The sequence below is a fragment of the Misgurnus anguillicaudatus genome, chromosome 17 (assembly GCF_027580225.2).
Source record: "Misgurnus anguillicaudatus chromosome 17, ASM2758022v2, whole genome shotgun sequence".
Classification (NCBI taxonomy): domain Eukaryota; kingdom Metazoa; phylum Chordata; class Actinopteri; order Cypriniformes; family Cobitidae; genus Misgurnus; species Misgurnus anguillicaudatus.
Window position 1 is genome coordinate 10,527,452 of NC_073353.2, and position 21,423 is coordinate 10,548,874.

General features: G+C 38.3%; 1 protein-coding gene across 2 annotated transcripts in view; it reads left to right on the plus strand.

Annotated features, from left to right (window-relative positions):
• gsk3ba (glycogen synthase kinase 3 beta, genome duplicate a) overlaps positions 1 to 19,440 on the plus strand; it is a 61,558-nt gene extending 42,118 nt beyond the window's left edge. Inside the window, exons 4-11 of one of the 2 annotated variants that reach the window (XM_055216351.2) lie at positions 5,796 to 5,906; positions 7,591 to 7,721; positions 8,475 to 8,581; positions 9,993 to 10,090; positions 10,861 to 10,968; positions 14,005 to 14,191; positions 14,298 to 14,396; positions 16,914 to 19,440. In XM_055216351.2, the coding sequence (XP_055072326.1) occupies positions 5,796 to 5,906; positions 7,591 to 7,721; positions 8,475 to 8,581; positions 9,993 to 10,090; positions 10,861 to 10,968; positions 14,005 to 14,191; positions 14,298 to 14,396; positions 16,914 to 16,984 (912 nt within the window). In that variant the 3' untranslated portion in view covers positions 16,985 to 19,440. The remainder of the gene's footprint in view (positions 1 to 5,795; positions 5,907 to 7,590; positions 7,722 to 8,474; positions 8,582 to 9,992; positions 10,091 to 10,860; positions 10,969 to 14,004; positions 14,192 to 14,297; positions 14,397 to 16,913) is intronic. The other variant, XM_055216352.2, reaches the window with a different exon arrangement.
• Positions 19,441 to 21,423: the final 1,983 nt, after the last annotated feature.

Sequence of the window (21,423 nt, forward strand, 5' to 3'; positions counted from 1 at the left end):
TGAGCTTCGTGTAAACCACCATGAAATCAAAGCCCAAAGCATCTTTGCAGAGAGATAAGGCGAGAGATAGAGAAAACCGGATGACGTAGGGTTGGAGAGGGACAAAGAGATTAAAATCAGGCTGGAAAAGAGACTGTTAGGCATAGACACCAGGTCTACTCACTATTTAAACATCTCATATTCACGATTAGAAACTGTTTGCAGACAATAGTTTCCTCTTGGTTATGACCGTAACATGATTCTTTAAGGATTATTCAATTTTCTTAAAAAAAATCCAGATAATTTACTCACCACCATGTCATTCAAAATGTTGATGTCTTTCTTTGTTCAGTCGAGAAGAAATTATGTTTTTTGAGGAAAACATTCCAGGATTTTTCTCATTTTAATGGACTTTAATGGACACCAACAATTAATACTTAACTCAACACTTGACACTTAATTCAACACTTAACAGTTTTTTTCAACAGAGTTTCAAAGGACTCTAAACGATCTCAAACGAGGCTTAAGGGTCTTATCTAGCGACACGATTGTCATTTTTGACAAGAAAAATAAAAAATATGCACTTTTAAACCACAACTTCTCGTCTATTTCCGTTCCTGTGATGCCCCAGCGCGACCTCATGTAAATGTGTAGTGACGTAGAAAGGTCACGTGTTACATATATAAAACGCACATTTGCGGACCATTTTAAACAATAAACTGACACAAAGACATTAATTAGTATCATTCCACATACAACAACGTCAGAACTGTCCTCTTTTTCCACACGTGTAAACACTGGGGCGGAGTTTCGCATACGTCATCCGTGACCTCTTGACGTGATGACGTGAGGTCGTGCTGGCGCTTCACAGGACCGGAGGAAGACAAGAAATTGTGATTTAAAAGTGCATATTTTGCATTTTTCTTGTAAAAAATGGCAATCGTTTTGCTAGAAAAGACCCTTATGCCTCATTTGAGATCGTTTATAGTCCTTTGAAACTCAGTTGAAAAAAACTGTTACGTGTTGAGTTAAGTGTTAAGTGTTGGTGTCCATTAAAGTCCATTAAAATGAGAAAAATCCTGTAATGTTTTCCTCAAAAAACATAATTTCTTCTCGACTGAACAAAGTAAGACATCAACATTTTGGATGACATCGTGGTGAGTAAATTATCTTTTTTTTTTAAGAAAATGGACTATTCCTTTAAACATTGTAATGCCTTAAAATTCTGCATTCATAGGGAGCTCACTAGATTTTGGATCTGAGCAACAGATAAACGCGCGTATGTCTGTCATTGGTGTGTTAGCCTGTTAGCAGCTGATGCGAGCTTTGCATTTAACTGAGAGGACATATGCACATTAAAGTCTATTTCTGAATGTTGTAGAGGATGGTGTTACAGTAGAGTCTTCAGAGACTGGTAATTGAGATTGCTGGGACAATCATTACCCATCTCTCTCTCTGTCTCATACTGAGTGGCCACTGAGTTTTCTTCATAGGGAAGCCAAACGCAAGACAGATGAGTCACAAATACATTTACACAGGCCATTTAGACACAAATAGATAGAGAGAGAGAGGATGAGAAAGATGCTCTTGGTTTTGTCACACATTCTTCTGTATTATGTAATGCCCACCCTCAACTGCCCAGCGACAACTGCAGCTCTGTTAAATTCTTATATTATTCTTAAAGGATTAGTCAATTTTCTTAAAAAAAAAAAAATCCAGATAATTTACTCACCATCATGTCATCCAAAACGTTGATGTCCTTCTTGAAGAAATTATGTTTTTTGAGGAAAACATTCCAGGATTTTTCTCATTTTAACGGACTTTAATGGACCCCAATACTTAACAGTTTTAATGCAGTTTAAAATTGCAGTTACAAAGGACTCTAAACGATCCCAAAAGAGGCATAAGGGTCTTATCTAGTGAAACGATTGTCATTTTTGGCAAGAAAAATAAAAAATATGCACTTTTAAACAACAACTTTTCTTCTTCCTCCGGTCCTGTGATGAGCCAGCGCGACCTCACGTAATATGTCATCACGTCAGGAGGTCACGGATGACGTATCGAAACTACACCCCAGTGTTTACAAGTGTGGAGAAAGAGACATTGTTGTATGTCAAAGATACTAATTAATGTCTTTGCGTCAGTTTATTGTTTAAAATGGTCCACAAATGTGCGTTTCATATATGTAACACGTGACCTTTCGACGGCATTATGCAATTACGTGAAGTCGCCCTGGCGCGTCACAGGACTGGAGAAAGACGAGAAGTTGTGGTTTAAAAGTGCATATTTTTTATTTTTCTTGCCAAAAATGACAATCGTTTTGCTAGATAAGACCCTTATGCCTCGTTTGGGATCGTTTCGAGTCCTTTGAAACTGCAATTTTAAACTGCATTAAAACTGTTATGTGTTGGGGTCCATTAAAGTCCATTAAAATGTGAAAAATCCTGGAATGTTTTCCTAAAAAAACATAACTTCTCGACTGAACAAAGAAAGACATCAACATTTTGGATGACATGGTGCTGAGTAAATTATCAGGATTTTTTTTAAGAAAATGGACTAATCCTTTAAGTAATTATTATAAAACGTGTAGTTGCCTACAGGGGTAGGCAATGTTGGTTTTGGAGTGCTGATGTCCTGCAGATTTTAGCTCCAACCCTGATAAAACTTTGCCTACCTGTAGTCTTCAGGTGACTCTTGAGAACTTGATTAGTTGTTCAGGTGTGCTTGATTAGAGCTGCAGGACATTGGCACTCCATGACCGACGTTACCTACCCCTGATATAGTATATACTAAATTTTATTATATATTACTAGAGCCCGACAGATTTATCGTTTTTTATCGGCCAACATGAGCCTGTTGCAGATATATGCAGCCGATATGAAGTTTTTTACAGAACACAGATAAAATGCTTGTAAATGATGTTAAGTTCTTGTTTGTCCACTTAAAGTTTACTGCACTCTAAAAATGTCTGGGTTATTTTTGACCCATAATGGGTAAATATTGGACATTGCTGGGTTAAAATGACCCAATGTTGGGTTGTTTTTATGCAACCATGGGGTATCGTATAATAACCCCGCAGTTGGGTTAAAACAAACCAGCATTGGGTCAATTTGAACCCAGCAGTGTGTTCTGTCCAAAATGTACCCATTATGGGTCAAAAATAACCAAGACATTTTTAAAGTGTGTTTAGTGCACTGATATCAGACTTATTTTGGTTAATAACGTTTATTGTTAAACACCCTGCCTATATTACATATCTTTGTCATGTCATTATAAGTGTGTGATCACCACATTTGAGTGATCATTGTAAAAAATAATTTATTTATATACAGTACATTCTGTTAATGTAGTGTATTCTATGTACAGTACCAGTTCACTTACCATTTGTGTGCCCAAATTTTTGACTGGTACTGTATTAAGAATACAATACTGTAACATAATATACTGTAGTAGTATATGTGTAATTTACTATAATATATACATTAAGAATATCGCTGACATATCGTTCATATCAGATAACACTTTACTTGAAGGGGTGTGCATAAGACTGACATGAAACTATACATGAAGAAGATTTTGGGAGTGTCATTCTCTCAATTATGTTATTGTTCATGCAATGATGACATTGTTTGAGATGTCTTTGTTATGACAACTTGACATAAACCAATACATCATACTTGTCATGACTACTTGACATTACCAAGACAACATAACTTGACATAGCAGATTAATTATCAAACTTAAGAAACTATCTAGCGTTAACATTACATTGTCATGAGGCCATTATAATTGTGTCATGAATATTTTTTTACCGGATACATATTCCATTGGTCATTAATATGTCATTTTATATTCTGTCAAATAGTTTTATAACAGCGTCATGTATATTTTCTTGACCTCAACTACAGTGATACAAATTGTGTTAATACTGTGTCAAATTATTTGAAATACCTACACAAAATGCAACAGACACGTCAAAAGATTATACTTAACTTTATGTATGTGCACAATACATACAAAATGGCAAATACACGGCTTTTGATCAGTAAGTCCTTATCACTATATAAATATATCCTTAAGACGTTTCCTGGAGCTGCGTGTCATAGATTCATGTGTTTGGTTATTCGTCTGCGCCGCATATTGAGTTTCTTTTAATGCCGTTATCGGCCGATTACGATTGGCGGCCGATCAATCGGAGCATCCCTACTCTGGATGTAGTGGCTTTTTACCGTATTTCATTGAAAAGCATAGCAAGCATCATCGGCCGATATATTTTTGAGCAAAAAGCTCAAATAATTGCATTTTTGTACAAGAATTTTGTTAGAGATCAGATTCAGGAAGGTTATCAAAACATACACGGATCTTAAAATTAATTAAATTCGCTTCTGCTTCAGTTTTTTTATAATTGGGTATATATTACTGTAACAGCAATATGTTATAGCTACAATCAGTAACTTTGTGTGCTGTGTGAACATGGCCAAAAAGGACAAGTATAGTTTAAAACTTTCTGAGATTAAAAATCTCTTTCAGTACTGTCTTGGCCAAGACGGTCAGCCACAACATTTTCACAACCATAATCATTCAATTCCTTACACATTCCTGAACATTTATTTGACTACCCCGGACGTGACTGAACCAGGAGATCTGCTTTTAATCACATGCTTGGATTTAAAATTGGTCTTATATACACATGCTGATGTTATCTCGTACAGCATCACTTCCATGTGTGTTGTTTGTGGAAACGACTTCCATAGCAGGGCCTGAGGATGGACTAGTTTCTACCTGTAGCTCACCCGCTGTGGAAGATGTTGGCTGTCATGCAGTGAACCATAGATCACCCAATCAAATGCTTGCAATGTCACACTCACACAGTGCAACAGCCAATCAGGTGGTCCTGTAATCCAGCGAGGACATCTCGGGAGCCAACCGTCTCCGAGCTTTAGCGATCAGCTGTAATTAAGGAAGTGTTGCTGTTGCGAGGGTGGAGTGAGTCATCATTCAGACTATTTTAAGCTGCACAGCACAGTTGGTGGGCTGGTTTGGATGTCATTTTTCCTCCGTCTCTTTCTTTTTAGAAATCGAACATCTGTTATTAGAGAGCACTCATCAATCAGCCGGGTCAAAACGGAGAAAAGATGCAGAAGGAAAACTATTTGGGGAGAGAGAGAGAGATGATATCACCAATAGACACAGAAACACATTGCACATCTTTATGGAAACAAAGAACAGATGTGTACTGATTGCATCCAAATGTATTATTTTTTTGTACATTTTAAAATCAGACCTGTTGCGTCATCTTTTATCTTTTTTATCAGTTATGTCTTTATACACAGCGTCCTTCATATTTTAAGTTTCGTTTTTAACTTTCTGGGTCGTGACTAAAATCTCAGTAGAAATAGATCAGGGGAAATCATTTCTCTTTCAACTAAACTTAAGGAACTTGTGTAGGAAGGAAGAACGGCATGAAGGACAGGATGTGACATCACAGGGGTCAGGCCATTCTCTTTAGATGTACTTTTTATAGTTCCTCAGGAGGATATGAGCTCAATGTCTGAGCATGTATATTGTTTAAAGATGGTGGACATTATCCTACGCTTTACACAATGCACTGCAGTCAACATCCTCAGTGACATCATGACAGAGACCTGTCTATAGCAGCTTATTTTAATGATTCACTGGCTGACGGTTCAGCGATGAAGTCACATCACAGACATTTTTAGTATAGAGTCATTATCTTGTACCACATATAAATTTACCAAAGTCGCATATGTATATGTGCATAAAGTGATGGTTTCTTTCCTGTTCTCTGTCCACAGAAAGATGAGGTCTATCTGAACCTGGTTCTGGACTACGTCCCTGAGACGGTGTACAGAGTGGCAAGACACTACAGCCGTGCTAAGCAGACCCTTCCTATGGTTTATGTGAAGGTACACACATATGAAAAAATACAAATGTAGTGCCAGTAAATGAGACATTTATAAAATTGATAAAACCAAATGTACTTGTATTGTGCATTACATGCTTAGTTAGTATGTAGCTTAGCATGTACACAGATTAAAAGATATTAAAAAGTACACTTCAGTCCACGGATGACATTACAGCAATGATGGACAGTTAACTTGTCGACCGTACCATCAAAGTTGTAACAGTTATGGCAAGCAAGTACTACAGGATTGGAAAACTGTCCTGCTGACACTACGTCATGGTCTTGTCGTAGTTGTGCGCATACTACACAATGCTGATGAGGTGCACACTACAAAACATTTGATAAAGAGGTATTCCCGACCATAAGTGAAAACATGTTTTCTCACATACATTTTCCCTAGAAGTTACAGGGATTTGGCTTTGCCTTTATACCATCTGCTCTGTGATTGGCTGGATTAGTTCCACCTTGTCGTTACAAGATCACATGGCGATAATGTTAAACAAGTTGGAAAATATCGTAGGGTCTGTGATAGCTCAACCCATTCTCATGAAGTGTGTATAAATAGCACGCAGTTGAAAAGTCGTGCAATACATACACCAAATTCCAATGTTGCGTGCATATGATACGCCAGTCCTTCCCGTTCACCAATTGCACACCTTGTGACTGCACATTTTACATGTTCTTTGTTGCATGTCAGCCATAAACATGCTAGGCTAAACAAACTGTATTAAAGGACACTCCATTTTTTTTAAATAGGCTAAATTACCATTTTGGAATCCATTCAGCTGATCTCCGGGTCTGGTGGTGCCACTTTTAGCATAGCTTAGCATAATCCATTAAATCTGATTAGACTATTAGCATCGCGCTAAAAAATAACCAAAGAGTTTTAATATTTTTCCTATTTTAAACTCGACTCTTCTGTAGTTACATCGTGTACTAAGGCGACAGAAAATTAAAAGTTTTGATTTTCTAGGCAGATATGGTTAGGAACTATACTCTCATTCTGGCGTAATAATCAAGAACTTTGCTGTAAAATGGCAGCAGGAGGTGCAATGATATTACGCAGCAGCCGAAAATAGTCCCCTGTTATTGAAAGATACTAAGGGCACTATTTTCGGGTGCTGCATAATATCATTGCGCCTCCTGCAGCCATGTTACATCAGCAAAGTCCTTGATTATTACACCAGAATGAGAGTATAGTTCCTAGCCATATCTGCCTAGAAAATCACAATTTTCTGTCGGTCTTAGTAGACGATTTAACTACAGAAGAGTCAAGTTTTAAATAGGAAAAATATCCAAACTCTTTGGTTATTTTTGAGCGCGATGCTAATGGTCTAATCAGATTCAATGGATTATGCTAAGCTATGCTAAAACTCATACTGCCAGACCCGGAGATCAGCTGAATGGATTCCAAAACGATAAAAATCTAATGTTTACTCCAGGGGAGCTGGAAAATTAGCATATTTTCACAAAAAGTGGAGTGTCTTTTTAAATGACAGATACATTTTTGTGTTTGCTTTCTTTTATGCATTTATAAACTTATGTTTACTGTGTTGCTATTAACTTCCATTAAATAAAATAGCTAAGAATCAAGCCTAAAACACCCTAATTCAAGATTAAACCACTGTAACAATCATATATTTTTGGAAACTGATTGTGTATGTTTCTTTGTGTTATCATTGCAGTTGTATATGTACCAGCTCTTCAGGAGCCTGGCCTACATTCATTCCTTCGGGATCTGCCATCGTGACATAAAACCCCAGAACCTTTTGCTGGATCCAGAGACGGCCGTGCTTAAACTTTGTGACTTTGGCAGGTCAGTTGGTAATCTCTTTATAGGCATTACATAGGAGACTGTGTCTATTTTCTGATAACCTGTTAGAGTGAAAACATCACGTCCTAACCTGAAAGTCCTGTAAAAAGCTCACCAGAAGCCTCCAGATGGCCTCGGTGGACTCTGAGATGTCCATGTGCTGATTTTGTCTCTTTAGATTTAGATTGCTATTTAGATGTGTATGTTTTAAAACAAACTAAACAAGATTGAAAGTGATGTTATATTTCCATGTCCATTTACTTGACATCTATACTATGGTATTGTTGTGAAAGAGAGAAAACAGCATGTTGAATGATAATAAATACAAGCACTTAATGCTATTTTTTTATGCAGATACACAATCGATGCATGCTGGAAATGGCTTAGTGATATTTTGAGACAACTTGCTTGAATTTTGAGTTTTACTTACTGATCCAAACTGCATCCATATTTACACTGACATTTGGCATTTCCTGTGTATTGAATGGTTCACGGTTGTGATTGTAAATACAGTAATGATGCATCTGAAATAGACTACTTCAATAGTATATAGCAGGCAAAATCAGTATGCAAGGCATGCAGTATGTTTTATTCATAGTTTAAAAAACAAATGGGGTGTAGTGTGAACAAAAAACAAAGTTTGTAAAAATGTCCCAAATAATACATGCACATTCATTGTCTTGTTAACAAGGATTCATTTCAGTCAAACTTTAAAAAACAGCTGGGTTTTAATCTGATGTGTTGTTTTGTATGCAGTGCTAAGCAGTTAGTTCGTGGAGAACCCAATGTTTCTTACATATGCTCACGGTACTACAGAGCCCCTGAGCTCATCTTTGGAGCGACTGACTACACCTCCAGCATAGGTATGTTATTTTTAAACATCCTACATGTTCTCCTATGCAAATAAATCAATGAACCACTGTGTGAAAATAAGTGCATTCACTGTACATTGGTATTTGTGTTTACCTGGGAATCAAACCAATAACCTTTGCGCTAATAATGCAGTGCTCAGCCATATGGCACTTTTCCATTGCATAGTACCCCACGGTTTAGTTTAGTTTGGGTCGGGTCAGCTCGCCTCGCTTTGGCGTGGTTGGCTTTTCCGTTGTGTTTGGTGTCACTTCGCAGTGGGAGGGATTGTGGGCGTGTCGTTGTATCTGCGCTGCCTACAGCTGTGACATCATACAAGTAAGAGGAGAGCGTTGTTGTATATTCCCATACATTCATTTATTTCTCAGTCTGCCACAAAATTAAAATTGTCCACCCCAAATAGATGTTTGCACATTGCGTTTATTACTACCTCTGTATCACATGACAGTGTCTGTTCAAACACCCGAGGCGTCAGCCGACGGCGCTCCACTGAGCCTCACTGAAGTTGCATTTAAGCATATAATGCTGACGTGCTCGTCGCAAATGTTCCGCCACAAACTGCAAGTCTGGAAAAAACGGTTATGGTGTCGCTGATTCTCAACATGTGGAGGTTTTTCATCGCTAAAAGGGAGTTTGGAAACTTATAGCAGAGCACAAATGACTACATGTTTGCTCAAGACAGCGCAAGCTAGCACTAAAGGTAAAGCTAACAGAATGACGCTGTTAGTGACGTTTCTTTCAGACCAATCAGTGATCTACAGTGTTTTCGCGTCACGTTTGGTATCAGCTCGGGTCACATGGAACCCCAACCGAGGTGGTACGAAAAAAAGTATCGGGTACCACGTACTGCACCTAATGGAAAAGCTCCCAAAAGTAAGCTGACCTGACCCAAACTAAACCAAACCGTGGGGTACTATGCAATGGAAAAGCGCCAATAGAGTGCCGCAGGGATGACGTTTTTGTAGGCCAACTGGTAAAGCGTATTAATTTTTCCCCTAGACTTTTGGATTATTCCGAAAAATAAGCTCCCGCTAACTTCCGAGTTGGCCTACAAAATTCCTCATCCCTCTGGCACTCTTATAAGCCACACACAACTATCCAATTTGTAAATAAAGTATAAACATAGTAGTTTTGCTGCCCCTTTTTGCTTGTGTTTAGGGTTCCCAACCAGTGTCTCAGAAATATTTTATGGTAACTAAGAGTTTTGATTTTTTTATGTGGGATATATCAGCATTATATTGGCCATTGGTCACCATGATCTCTAGATATTGGTATTTGATCATTTATAGCATTGTTCTATACAGTGGGTTTTATTGTGTTCATGTTTTGAGTCTTTGACCTCTGTTTAATAAGCTTAGCCACTCCCTCACTGTGACATCACTCTCTGACCCTCTTTCCCTGCAGACGTTTGGTCAGCTGGCTGCGTGCTGGCGGAACTGTTGCTAGGGCAACCCATTTTCCCCGGCGACAGTGGAGTGGATCAGCTGGTGGAAATCATCAAGGTACCGGCACGGCTATACGGCACTCATGTCTCATTGAATGTTTGTGTGCGTTTTACAAAAGCACAACATTACTGCGCCAATATCAGTCGATGGGTTTCAATGATAAACTCTCAATTGTCACTTATTTTATGTGCAAGATTAGCCTGTGGACTATTAGAACTTTTATAAAGGGATAGGTAACTCAAAAATGGGAATCCTATCATTTATTCACCTTATGTGCTTATTCTGAAACTGTATGATTTTTCTTCTGAAAACTAACTTACATTAATGCCATCCTAGTCATCATATATGTGACCCTGGACTACAACACCAGTCATAAGGGTCAATTTTTTGAAAGTGAGATTTATACAAGCTTGATGTATGGTTTGTTAGGATAGTAAAATGTTTGGCGGAGAAACAACTATTTGAAAATCTAGAAACTGATAGGGCAAAAAAATCTAAATGTTGCAAAAAAAAATTCTTCAACCTTGGGCGCAGAAATATTGACGGAAGTTTGAGCAAGAGGGGGAGTAGTCAGGAGTGATGTTACTGCGCGTCGAGGTCGAAGTGCTGCAAATGAAGTGCTCTTCCGCAATACAATATAGTTTTATTTTGTGCAACCATACATACTTTTGAATTATTTGAAAATAATGCACACCCATGGCGTGGCACATTACCACCTTGGGTGTGCATTATTTTTAAATAATACAATGGCCTGCTGTCAATTATTCCTTACATGTATTAGCTTGAATAGTAAAGCTATTCTCTTCTCTTTTGTTTTCTTGTTACAGGTGCTGGGCACTCCCACACGCGAGCAGATTCGGGAAATGAACCCAAACTACACCGAATTCAAATTCCCGCAGATTAAGGCCCATCCATGGACTAAGGTGAGTAAACAGGTACAAGTCAACAGTTTTATTACTTCTAGCACAACCATTTCCCACCTCCCGCTCTCAGATCAACCCTTCATCCTGGCCCCATTCCAGTCATATCACCTGTCTGGTTCATTATACAGCCCCAGTTAAGGTAGCCAAATATAAATCAAAAATTCAATTTAAAAATTCTGGATGGGAGATGAGATGAAAAAAGTCATTCTAGTGAAAATCCATGCAATACTAAAAAGTGTCAAAATAAAAAAAAACTAATATAAAATGTACTCTTTTGTCCAGTATTAGCTATTATTAGCTTAGCAAAATACTCAAACTTTATTAGAATAAATTGTAAGCTTGGTGAGTGCTGTTTATATGACTGCTTATGTCTGCCTGCCACCATCAGCTAATGATGTCACATCCTCATGTCCATTTAAATTGAATGACCTCATCAGACATAACATTAAATCATCTCCTGTGGTCTTTACCAACCTCATCCATCTTCACAACTACTTGTTGTTTGATCAAAGTTTTAGATGTTGCATGTTATGTATAGCAATGTTTATTGTACCTAAACTGATAAGATTTTTTGTTGTATAGGTAGGCAATTTTCTAAAAATTTACCCAGAGTAGATCAAATTATTGCTAATTCAAACTATTATCCAGATGAGGATGAAAGGTGTCTGGACCTTTCACTTCCATACATTGTATTTACACAAAATAACACTTTGAAAGTTTAATCTGGGTCTCTCAGATGCCCCCTGGTGGTCACCCTTGTGTAAACTACATGACTAAGCTGCAGGGTGTGTTTCATCTTATCCTGCTTCCTATCAGACCCTCCCCTCCTGTACCTTCTTTTCAGGATATGTCCAAATGCCTGACTCAAACACTCTTAAAGGGTGAAATGTATTATTCCTCCACGTTCCACTAAAGCTGGGCCCACACTATACGGGTGATTCTCACGAAAACTTGGTTTTAAAAATGTCAAGCATGAAAATGTAAAAATTGCTTAAATTTACTTTTTCCCCACCAGACATTGAAAAACAAAGTCTGGAGTAAATGGGAACATTAATTTAAAAACTTTTACTTATCATTTAACACTTTTTGTAACATAATTTAAAAAATTATTCCTAAAAAATCTCATTACCGCAACAGTCAGAAAACATCAACACTGACATATTTTCAAAATGACATGACAAACCTGAAAGAACATAATTTGGAGATTCTGCACATGCATTTAAAATCAAAGTATTATGCTTCAATTAATTAAATTAACATTTAATAAGCATCTGTTGCGGTAATGATAATCAAAATGTCTTGTAAGCATTCTGACAAAACAATATTTCAAATTAACTGTAAAAAAATGATCTTACCTGGTAGCCATCTTGAAGTAACTGGTCCATGTGCTTGGTCACTCAAAATTAAACTTTATTAAAATTCTGTATGTGTGCTTAAACTGTTCTCAAAAAGTGTTGCGGAGGATGAGAACATCAGGCATGGACACATCATTTTCCTAATTTTTCTTCATTATTATTATATATGATTATTCAGTAAATATTTTTTCTGTCATCTAAAGTAGTCTAGCAAAACATCTATTTATTTATTTTCTTAATATTTTTGTGTTAATTTGATTGTATTACAACATAACGCATGTTCAAACACAGCCGGACACATTGCGGTAATGAGAATTTCAGCAGAAAATGAGATAAAATTTCCAATTATAAATTCTTATGTTGAAATCACACATTGTGCAAGGTGGAGCACAGTATTGTGTTAATTCTGATGCTTTTAATGTTACTATATTACACATTTTAAAGCTAAAATCATTAGTGCCGTGGTGTTTCAATGGTTTCGTGAGAATCACCCATGCGATTTACCCAGCCTTAATTTTTCCCTCCTGAGAATCAGAAAGAAAATCGGTTCCTGGACCTCTGTCGGTTCTGATGTTCGGCTTAGATTATCATGTAATGTGTGAAATTTACAGATCAAATTTTATTCCTCCCAATGTGCTGGCTAGCGAATCAGTGCCGCATCGATCATATAAAACATGTTTGATATTTAGGATTTTAAATCAGGATGATGTGTGAGCCCGGCCCTAATGCAAAACCATTTTGTTTAGAATAATTCACCCAAAAATGGAAATTCTTTCAATTTATCCAAATGCCATCCCAGATGTCCTTACATGGGACCCAACAAAAAAGCCAATACATCCATTATAAAAGTAATGATTTCAGTGGGTTCATATATGTAGGTATGTAAGAAAGCGATTAATACTTGAATTAATTTAATGCGCCCAAAACAAACATCAGCACAAAAACAAATATGTCGGCATGTTGATGACCTAAAAACTTGTGATGATAAAATTTGTGATGTGTAACCACTATATCTCAAGAAATGCAAGGACGAATGATGGTCAGTAAATTATAAAATAACCAACACTTAAAATAACTTTTTGGGATTTGAGCTTATTCACCGAATCCCCCAGAGTTAGATAAGTCCATACATACCATTTTGTATAGTCACAGCATGTACAAATAACAAGGTCATTTAAGACACAGCCATCTTTTAACCGTATACAAACTGGTAACTATATTCTCAGAAGGCTCCGCCCATGTAGCAGTGCTTCGTCTTCTGAGAATATAGTTCCCAGTATGTATACGGTTAAAAGATGGCTGTGTCTCATATGACCTTGCTATTTGTACACGGTGTGACTATACAAATCACAACACATAAATAGGAAAATTTTGGCGTTATTTTGTCACTTATTGGGAGCAGTATACTAGCTGGAGCCATTTACTTCCAGTCTTTGTGCTAAGCTAGGCTAGCAGTGGGATAGCAGTATGGACTTCATCAAACTCTGGGGGATACGGTAAATAAGCTAAAATCCCAAAAAGTCAGCGTGTTCCTTTAATTGCTCCAGTGAAGTAAAATTATCAGAGAATGTTCTTTAGATTATGTAGGATGATTTTATGTAGATTAGAAATACTGGGTTTTTAAATAAGATGATTGAGTTACTATCCGTATTAACCTTCTTATGTTTGACTGTGTCCTTTGATTGGTTCATAGGTATTCCGGCCACGCACGCCTCCTGAAGCCATCGCTTTATGCTCCAGGCTGTTGGAGTACACGCCCACTGCTCGCCTGACCCCGCTCGAGGCCTGCGCTCATTCCTTCTTTGATGAACTGCGGGATCCAAATGTCAAACTTCCAAACGGGCGCGAGAAACCGTCCTTGTTCAACTTCACAACTCAAGGTTAGACTTTATTTTGCGCTGCTTTGTTCCATGCACGAGCCTAAAATTGTTTTTTTGACGAGAAGCAAGCAGTTCAATTACTGACACCTGTTTGAATTTCATTCAGAGCTGTCCAGTAACCCATCCCTGGCCTCAATTTTAATTCCTGCTCATGCACGTAACCAGGCAGGAGCCTCTACTCCAACCAACGCCTCTGCCAATTCAGGTTAGTCTTTCTTTTGGTCTTCCGATATCCCTCGTCTTTGACCGTCATTTTTGTGCAAAGCCAATTTGAATGACCGACTGTCCACACTGTGCGTCACAACTGTTAAGGTCCAGTTTGATACTGTTAAAGGGACACTCCACTTCTTTTTGAAAATATGCTCATTTTCCAGCTCCCCTAGAGTTAAACATTTGAGTTTTACCGTTTTGGAATCCATTCAGCCGATTTCCGGGTCCGGCGCCAGCACCTCCAGCATAGCTTAGCATAATCCACTGAATCAGATTAGACCATTAGCATCACGCTCAAAAAAAGAGTTTTGATATTTTTCATATTTAAAACTTGACTCTTCTGTAGTTAAATCGTGTACTAAGAACGACGAAAAATTAAAAGTTGTGATTTTCTTGGCAGATATGGGAACTATACTCTCATTCTGGCGTAATAATCAGAGACTTTGCTGCCGTAACATGGCTGTAGGAGGCGTAGTGATATTACGCAGGTCTAATCAGATTCAATGCATTATGCTAAGCTATGCTAAAAGTGCTAGCGCCAGACCCGGAGATCAGCTGAATGGATCCCAAAACTGTAAAAATCAAGTGTTTAACTCTGGGAGCTGAAAAATGAGCCTATTTTCAAAAAAGTGGAGTGTCCCTTTAAGCCCGGAGTATAGTCTGTTTTTTTACGTGTATGCGAACGTTGCAAAGTTTCGTTTATTCGACACATGCATATTGCAACAAAATGCAATGCAACGCATGCGTGACGTATGCGTGAAATGTGCGCAGGGTTTCAAAAGTGTGGCAATGCGAATAAAGTACACACACTTTTTTGATTACGAAAATTCGCATACGCGTAAAAAATTAAACACTGACTAATTTCGACCAACAGGAAATTTTCAGCTTTATAAGTCACTCTTTACACTAAATAATTAAGCAATATCGCTCGAGTAGGAGTGTGATATAGCTCTATATCATCACGGCTGTGATTAGGCCAGAGGCACGAGGCCGTAGGCCGAGTGCCGGAGGCAATCACAGCCGTGATGATATAGAGCTATATCACACGACTCCGAGAGCGATATTGCTTTTATACAACAGTTCGACGGCACACGTTTGAAAAACGAAAACTAGAAAACAACAACGGAGTTATTTTAAAAGCCTCTTTGTTTGAGACCTACTTCTTCCGCCACGGATTTGAGGGCGGCCAGAATGACAGGTAAAACTTTCGGCTGCTTTGAAGCTCATAACAACTCAATGGACGGAAAAGCCGTTACTTTATATTACCGTTTCTTGGTCACAAAGTGTAGTTTTAAGATTAGTTCAGTCGAGAATGTATCTGTATTATATTTAAATCTGCAGTCGATTAGTAAAGATAGCGCCTGTTTGAACGTTTGCTTAGTGAGATTCGGTACGAATGAGAACCAAAGCATGAGCGGACTTCAGTGTTCACTCGCCCCGCTGACCACCGCCCTCTCTGGGCTACATCTCTGAAAGAGATACCCTGGCTCTCATGTTGGCCTTGTTTGTTTATGATCGTCAAAATGAGATCAAATCAGCAGTATTTGGTGTCATGATCAAACTATTACTTGTTTTTTAATTCATATTTAGTGTCTTTTGTGTTGTTATTGTTTTGGCGCGAGGTAAAAGTTAATAAAACTACTTATAACGTTACTATTGCTTTCTCATTTATTCTTAACGTGATACGAGCACTCGATTATTATTATTAAACTTTGTTCTTGTCAGTACTTTATAAAACGGTTTTTTATAAGTGTCAGAGAGATGTTTTTGCATGCTGCTTATAAATATACCAGTGGCGATATCTCATAACATGTTTTAATAGTCACGTCAGGATAAAGTTAATGATCAATGTCCACATTTAAAAGCTGCGGTGCTTACCTGCAGTTTCACTGTGTTTTCGCGTTCTGATAAGAAATATAGCTCCAGAAAAAAAACGAGTGTTTATATTCCTCTTTCCAAGTGTTAATCGTCCACACGATGTGACAAGACATTAATCCCATTAACTTTAACGTAACATCCAATAATAACTTCCGATTGGGGATTCACAGACTGATTTATGAGCTAGTAAACTAATGAGATACACGGAGAGTGATCCAAACAGCGCGTCTGTGTTTTTCCATTCAGAGATGAGCCTGCTTAGGACCTCCATTCACTAGGTGGCGGAATGATACAAAAGGTGAAGCGGTTACAGTGCCGATATTAACACAATATCGCATAGCTCTTAGCCAATCAGATTCGAGAACCAGAAAGAACTGTTGTATAATACATTGTTATGGCGTGTAACATTGTGTGATCCATGACCATGAGTACAAAATGATTAAAATAATTTAAAAAAATATAACAATTGGAGCAAATCAGAAAAATAAAGACTGGACACCAAACGTACCTGCAATTACATAATCACCCGTGTAATGCAAGTATATAAGTTTCTCCCTGCCTGCTTTTTGGGTCGCGACCCAACCACTGCATTGTAGACATGCATACTCATAAAGGCTTTCCTCTTTGCATCCAGATGCCAACAGTGGAGATCGTGGTCAGACCACAACCGCAGCCTCTGCCTCCGCCTCCAACAGCTCGACCTGAGTGCCCCAGCCAATCAGACCTGACCCTCCCTCCAAGGCCACGCCCACCCCCACTGCTCACCAGCTTGATGGGCAGGGTTTGAATCATATGTAACCGCCACTCTATTTCAGACTGCAAGAGCCAACCTTCATTTACTTGTTTTTTTTACGAAGCTCAGAGAAAGAGTTAATCATGGTGTATCAAATGTCATTTGTGGAAAGAGCGATCGAATGAGAGAACAGCGCATTGGGTGTCAGGTGGGGGGCGAACCTTAAACCCAGGTCTGTGATCAGCCGGAACGTTGTTCATTCTCAGAGGACAATCTTGTTATCTAAGCAATCCGGTAGCCAGATCCAGGCACTTCCTTAACGTTTAAATCTGTCACCCGGATCCTCCACACCGTTTCCTCTGTTCTGAGCTCTTATAGCGCATGGCTTGAATTTGGTTAGGAGCACACCTCGTATATACATATATATATGTATTTAGTTTGTATATATGTATATGCATTGGATGACATGCAGAACACAAAAGGTAATGATAATGCTACACAAAACTGTATCTATTAAACACAACGCATTAAAAGTAAATGCTACCGCATGTTCGAAAAACAGAGGAGTTTTAAATGCTATTCTGATTTATTTTGTTTTATAATGAAAGGTGGGCTGGGTTAGGGAGGGGCAAACGTTTTTATTGACGGGTGCGACGTGTTCAACCCGTCTCTATCTCTGTGTTGTTGTATAATATATACATACACAGTTTATATATTACTTTGCATTATGTAATATAAATATAAATATATAGTTATATATAGATCTTTATCTAGCATCGATTTAGAATCCATAACGTTTTTCAATGCAGCGCCCAATTTTGACGCTGACCAAAAATATACAGTTACGACTTGGACGGAGCGGTTTTTAGCAAACGTTTCGTTCTTTCTGTCGTTTCTTTCGTTTTCCTGTCCATCTCCACTTGTTATTTATTGTTGCTTGTGCGTCAGTGTCACATTAGACATCACTTATTCAAACAGCGAGTTAAAGCTAATGTAAAAAAAAAATCACAGAATTGCCACAAATTGTTACGTGCTGGTTGACCGTTTTCATTTTTAATTTTTTACTGTTTTTTTTTTTGTGCGCTATTTGCAACGGCTTGTTTGTTTTACCACTACTTGACTACTTTTATCATCTTTTTATCGTTTCTGTACCCATCTCAGCATACTTTTAACCTGCTCGTGGAAATATTTACTTAACAGCATAAGAAACGACAAAAAAATCACGTATATATAAATATACACACAGCACAGTTGCTCCTCACCAAATTCCGGCTTCGTTTTGTATAATTTTGCGAGCGTGTGCGAATGTGTATGCGTGTGTACATATATGCTGACCTGAGAACTGTTAATGATCGAAAACAGACTTAAGGGATTGCGTGAAAAAATATGTTACAAATACAAAAAATGAAAAAAAGATCAGGGCGAAAATTAACTGTTTGTTGGATGCTGTAGACAAGGAGCTTTCTCCAGCCATATAGTTCAATCTTATCTGTACAGTAGGTGCCAGCTATATTATTGTAATTATAACTAGTTATGTATAGTGTATCTATAGTTTGGAGTGCCTTTGCTTCCATACACTTCCCGTCTGAGACCACACCCCTTCCTGATGACACACGTGACAGGCCACACCCCTTTCGGTGACCCTCTGCGAGTGCTGTTGATCGGTCAAGAAGCCTCTTCAAGAGACACGCCTCTGTCATTTTGTAGTACAACCACTTCTTGAAAACCACATGCGCATTGATAGCATAGATGTTTTTATTCATTTTAAGTGGAGATTTAGCACGTTAAAGTATTGGCACAGAGATCGTATGGGGAGGAAGTTCCTGTGGAGCCAATAACGGTGTATGTCCTTGTTCCACTACCAAAGTGAACCAACTATGACCGCGCTGGGGCAATAATACTTATTTCTTTGTGTTCGTGCTAGCACCGAAGAGTATGTTGGTCAGCCGACAGTACGCGGTAGAGACGTCAAGTAGCACCTGCCGGTCCCTCATCCCTGTGTAAAGCTTGCTTGTAAGATACGCGTTCATAGATGTGTTGCTTCCCACCACTTCTCGTAAAGTTAAACACGTAAAGAGACGAGAGGAAAATAAAAGACAAAAAATTGTTTCAAGGACTGTGGGGTAAATACATACATACATTGCATTACAGACACATATTTGGGATAAACTTGTCTTGGGTTAAAGCTAAAAAAAGAAAGACACAAAAAATACAACCTGTATGACATTAATATTACTTGAATGCCTCTGTTTGTGACTGAAATTTTTATTTTATTTGAAATACAATCTTTTTTCTGTGAAGGTATGCTAAATGTCTCCTCTCCTTTGTAAATATGTCCGTTTTGGTCCTTGGTGTGACTTGGATTCAGAGACTAGTTACCTGGTACTGTAATTTGCATTAAATAAAGAGTAGGATAGCTTGGAAATGACTCGGTCTCTTGACCCGTGTCCTTATTTTCTTTATTCCATTCAGGGTGTCTTTGTATTTTACACTTACTCGAAGCATTATAAGTGACATTAGGTTGTTAAAAAATATGGCAAATACACAGTAAATGTCTTCCAAGTTTCATACAATTTATTTTCCTGAGGGGTCCTCGCTTTGAATGTAAGAGATAAATAACCTGAGTTTGTCTGGTTGATGTTGTGACTTCAGTTCTGGGTTTAAACATCAGTTAGCATAAAACAGTGCTGATAAAGCATGCCAATGCTAAAGTAGTTTGTGCTTCTCATTAATACCTGGGGTCTTAATAATCTGAGTGCTTTTATTTACAGCATATATATAAAAAGTGTCTAAGGCTGTGTCTGAAATAGCTCCTCATACCCTTATAGTGCACTATTAAACCCCATTCACACATCACTTTGGTCCCAGCTCACTTTGAGATCATTCACCAGCATGACAGAACAGCGCATCACAAGATCCTTAAAGGGACAATACGTAGGATTTACCCCATCTAATGGTAAAATTGTATTTTGCATTCAAACGAACAGTGCTCTCTACGCCTCGCTTTTCCAAATGCGTGTTGCAACTACGGTAGCCTTTATGTAATCGCTGATCTCTAAAGGCGGGGTGCATGATCTCTAAAGCCAGTGTTGACATTTCAAATTACCTAAACCAGTGCTTTAAGTGGGCCGGTACACGCTGGTACTCAGTACCTCCACTTCCAAATATAGCTCTTGAGCGTACCACCACCTCTCCGTGCGCCCAGATTGTGCTTTTAGCGTACCGGAACGCACATTTGCACATCTGTTTAAATCAGAGCTTTAATTTAATCCTTTGGCTGCTCTTTTCAGAGCGCCCTTCACAATGCACGTTTCCTAATTCGTCCCACAGAAGACTACATTACCCATACAACCTTGAGTTTTACAAGTTAAAATCGCATACGTCGCTTTGGCCGCTGTCAGTGTCAAAATGGTCTTGAGAGGGGTGTGTTTCAACACTTAATATGCCCTCCTTGTTTTAGACTCTGAGTAGTAAAAGAACAAGGTCAAAATCAGAGGACTCGCTAGCTGACATCCCACCAAGCCAGAATGATAGCTGCAGGTCAGACGCAAGCTTTTTTTTGTAGGTACGTGACAATCTCAGCTGTCAGTTTGGTTCCCCTCGACGCAACTGAAATTGTAATATACATTTAGTTTAATTGCTTACAAGTGAACGAAATTTCAATGAATTTGAACGACACGCACAGGAGTTTTACCACCCGCAAAATGGAAAACAATGGGACAAAATAAAGTGATGACTTTCGAGTTTCAAATAGCCAGTATGTTGTTATTCTTGAACCCAAAGACATGGTCTTGGTCTCATTTTAAAGTATTTTTCAAGCTCTTTCTATCTGAACAACTAGTTTTAGCATTTAACCAAAAAATTGAAAATGCACGTTTTATTTATGTTCAATAGCTCTTTCTATGGTAGCTCTTTCTAAGGGTATTTTTTCAAAATCCTTTTGCACATTTTATTGATGTTCAGTAGCTAGTTTTAGCTCAAGCAAATCCACAAACTTATAAAAGGAATATAAAATCTGAATATAAAACCCGTCAGCAAAAAAATTGAGTACCGGCACCTCTTTTGGCCCACTTAAAGCACTGACCTAAACAAACACGCCCCTACCCCAATAGAATCTGGACCTTATTTTGATAGACCCGCCCCACACATACGCAACCCAGGCAATGATGTTGTTTAGTAGACACGCCCCTTATTGCTGATTGGGGCGTGAAGTGTGTTTTGGTGCCCGACTTCCTTTTCCAAAGCGTTTCTCAAAAATCATGCATCCCTCCTTTAAAGGGGACATATCATGAAAAAACCTAAAAGTGTTTTGGTAAACCATTATCATTGAATAGCTCATTGATTTTTGGTTCCAGTTGTGATGTCAAATGGGGATCTGATTATAATAATGCCTCTCCTTAATCTGCACTAT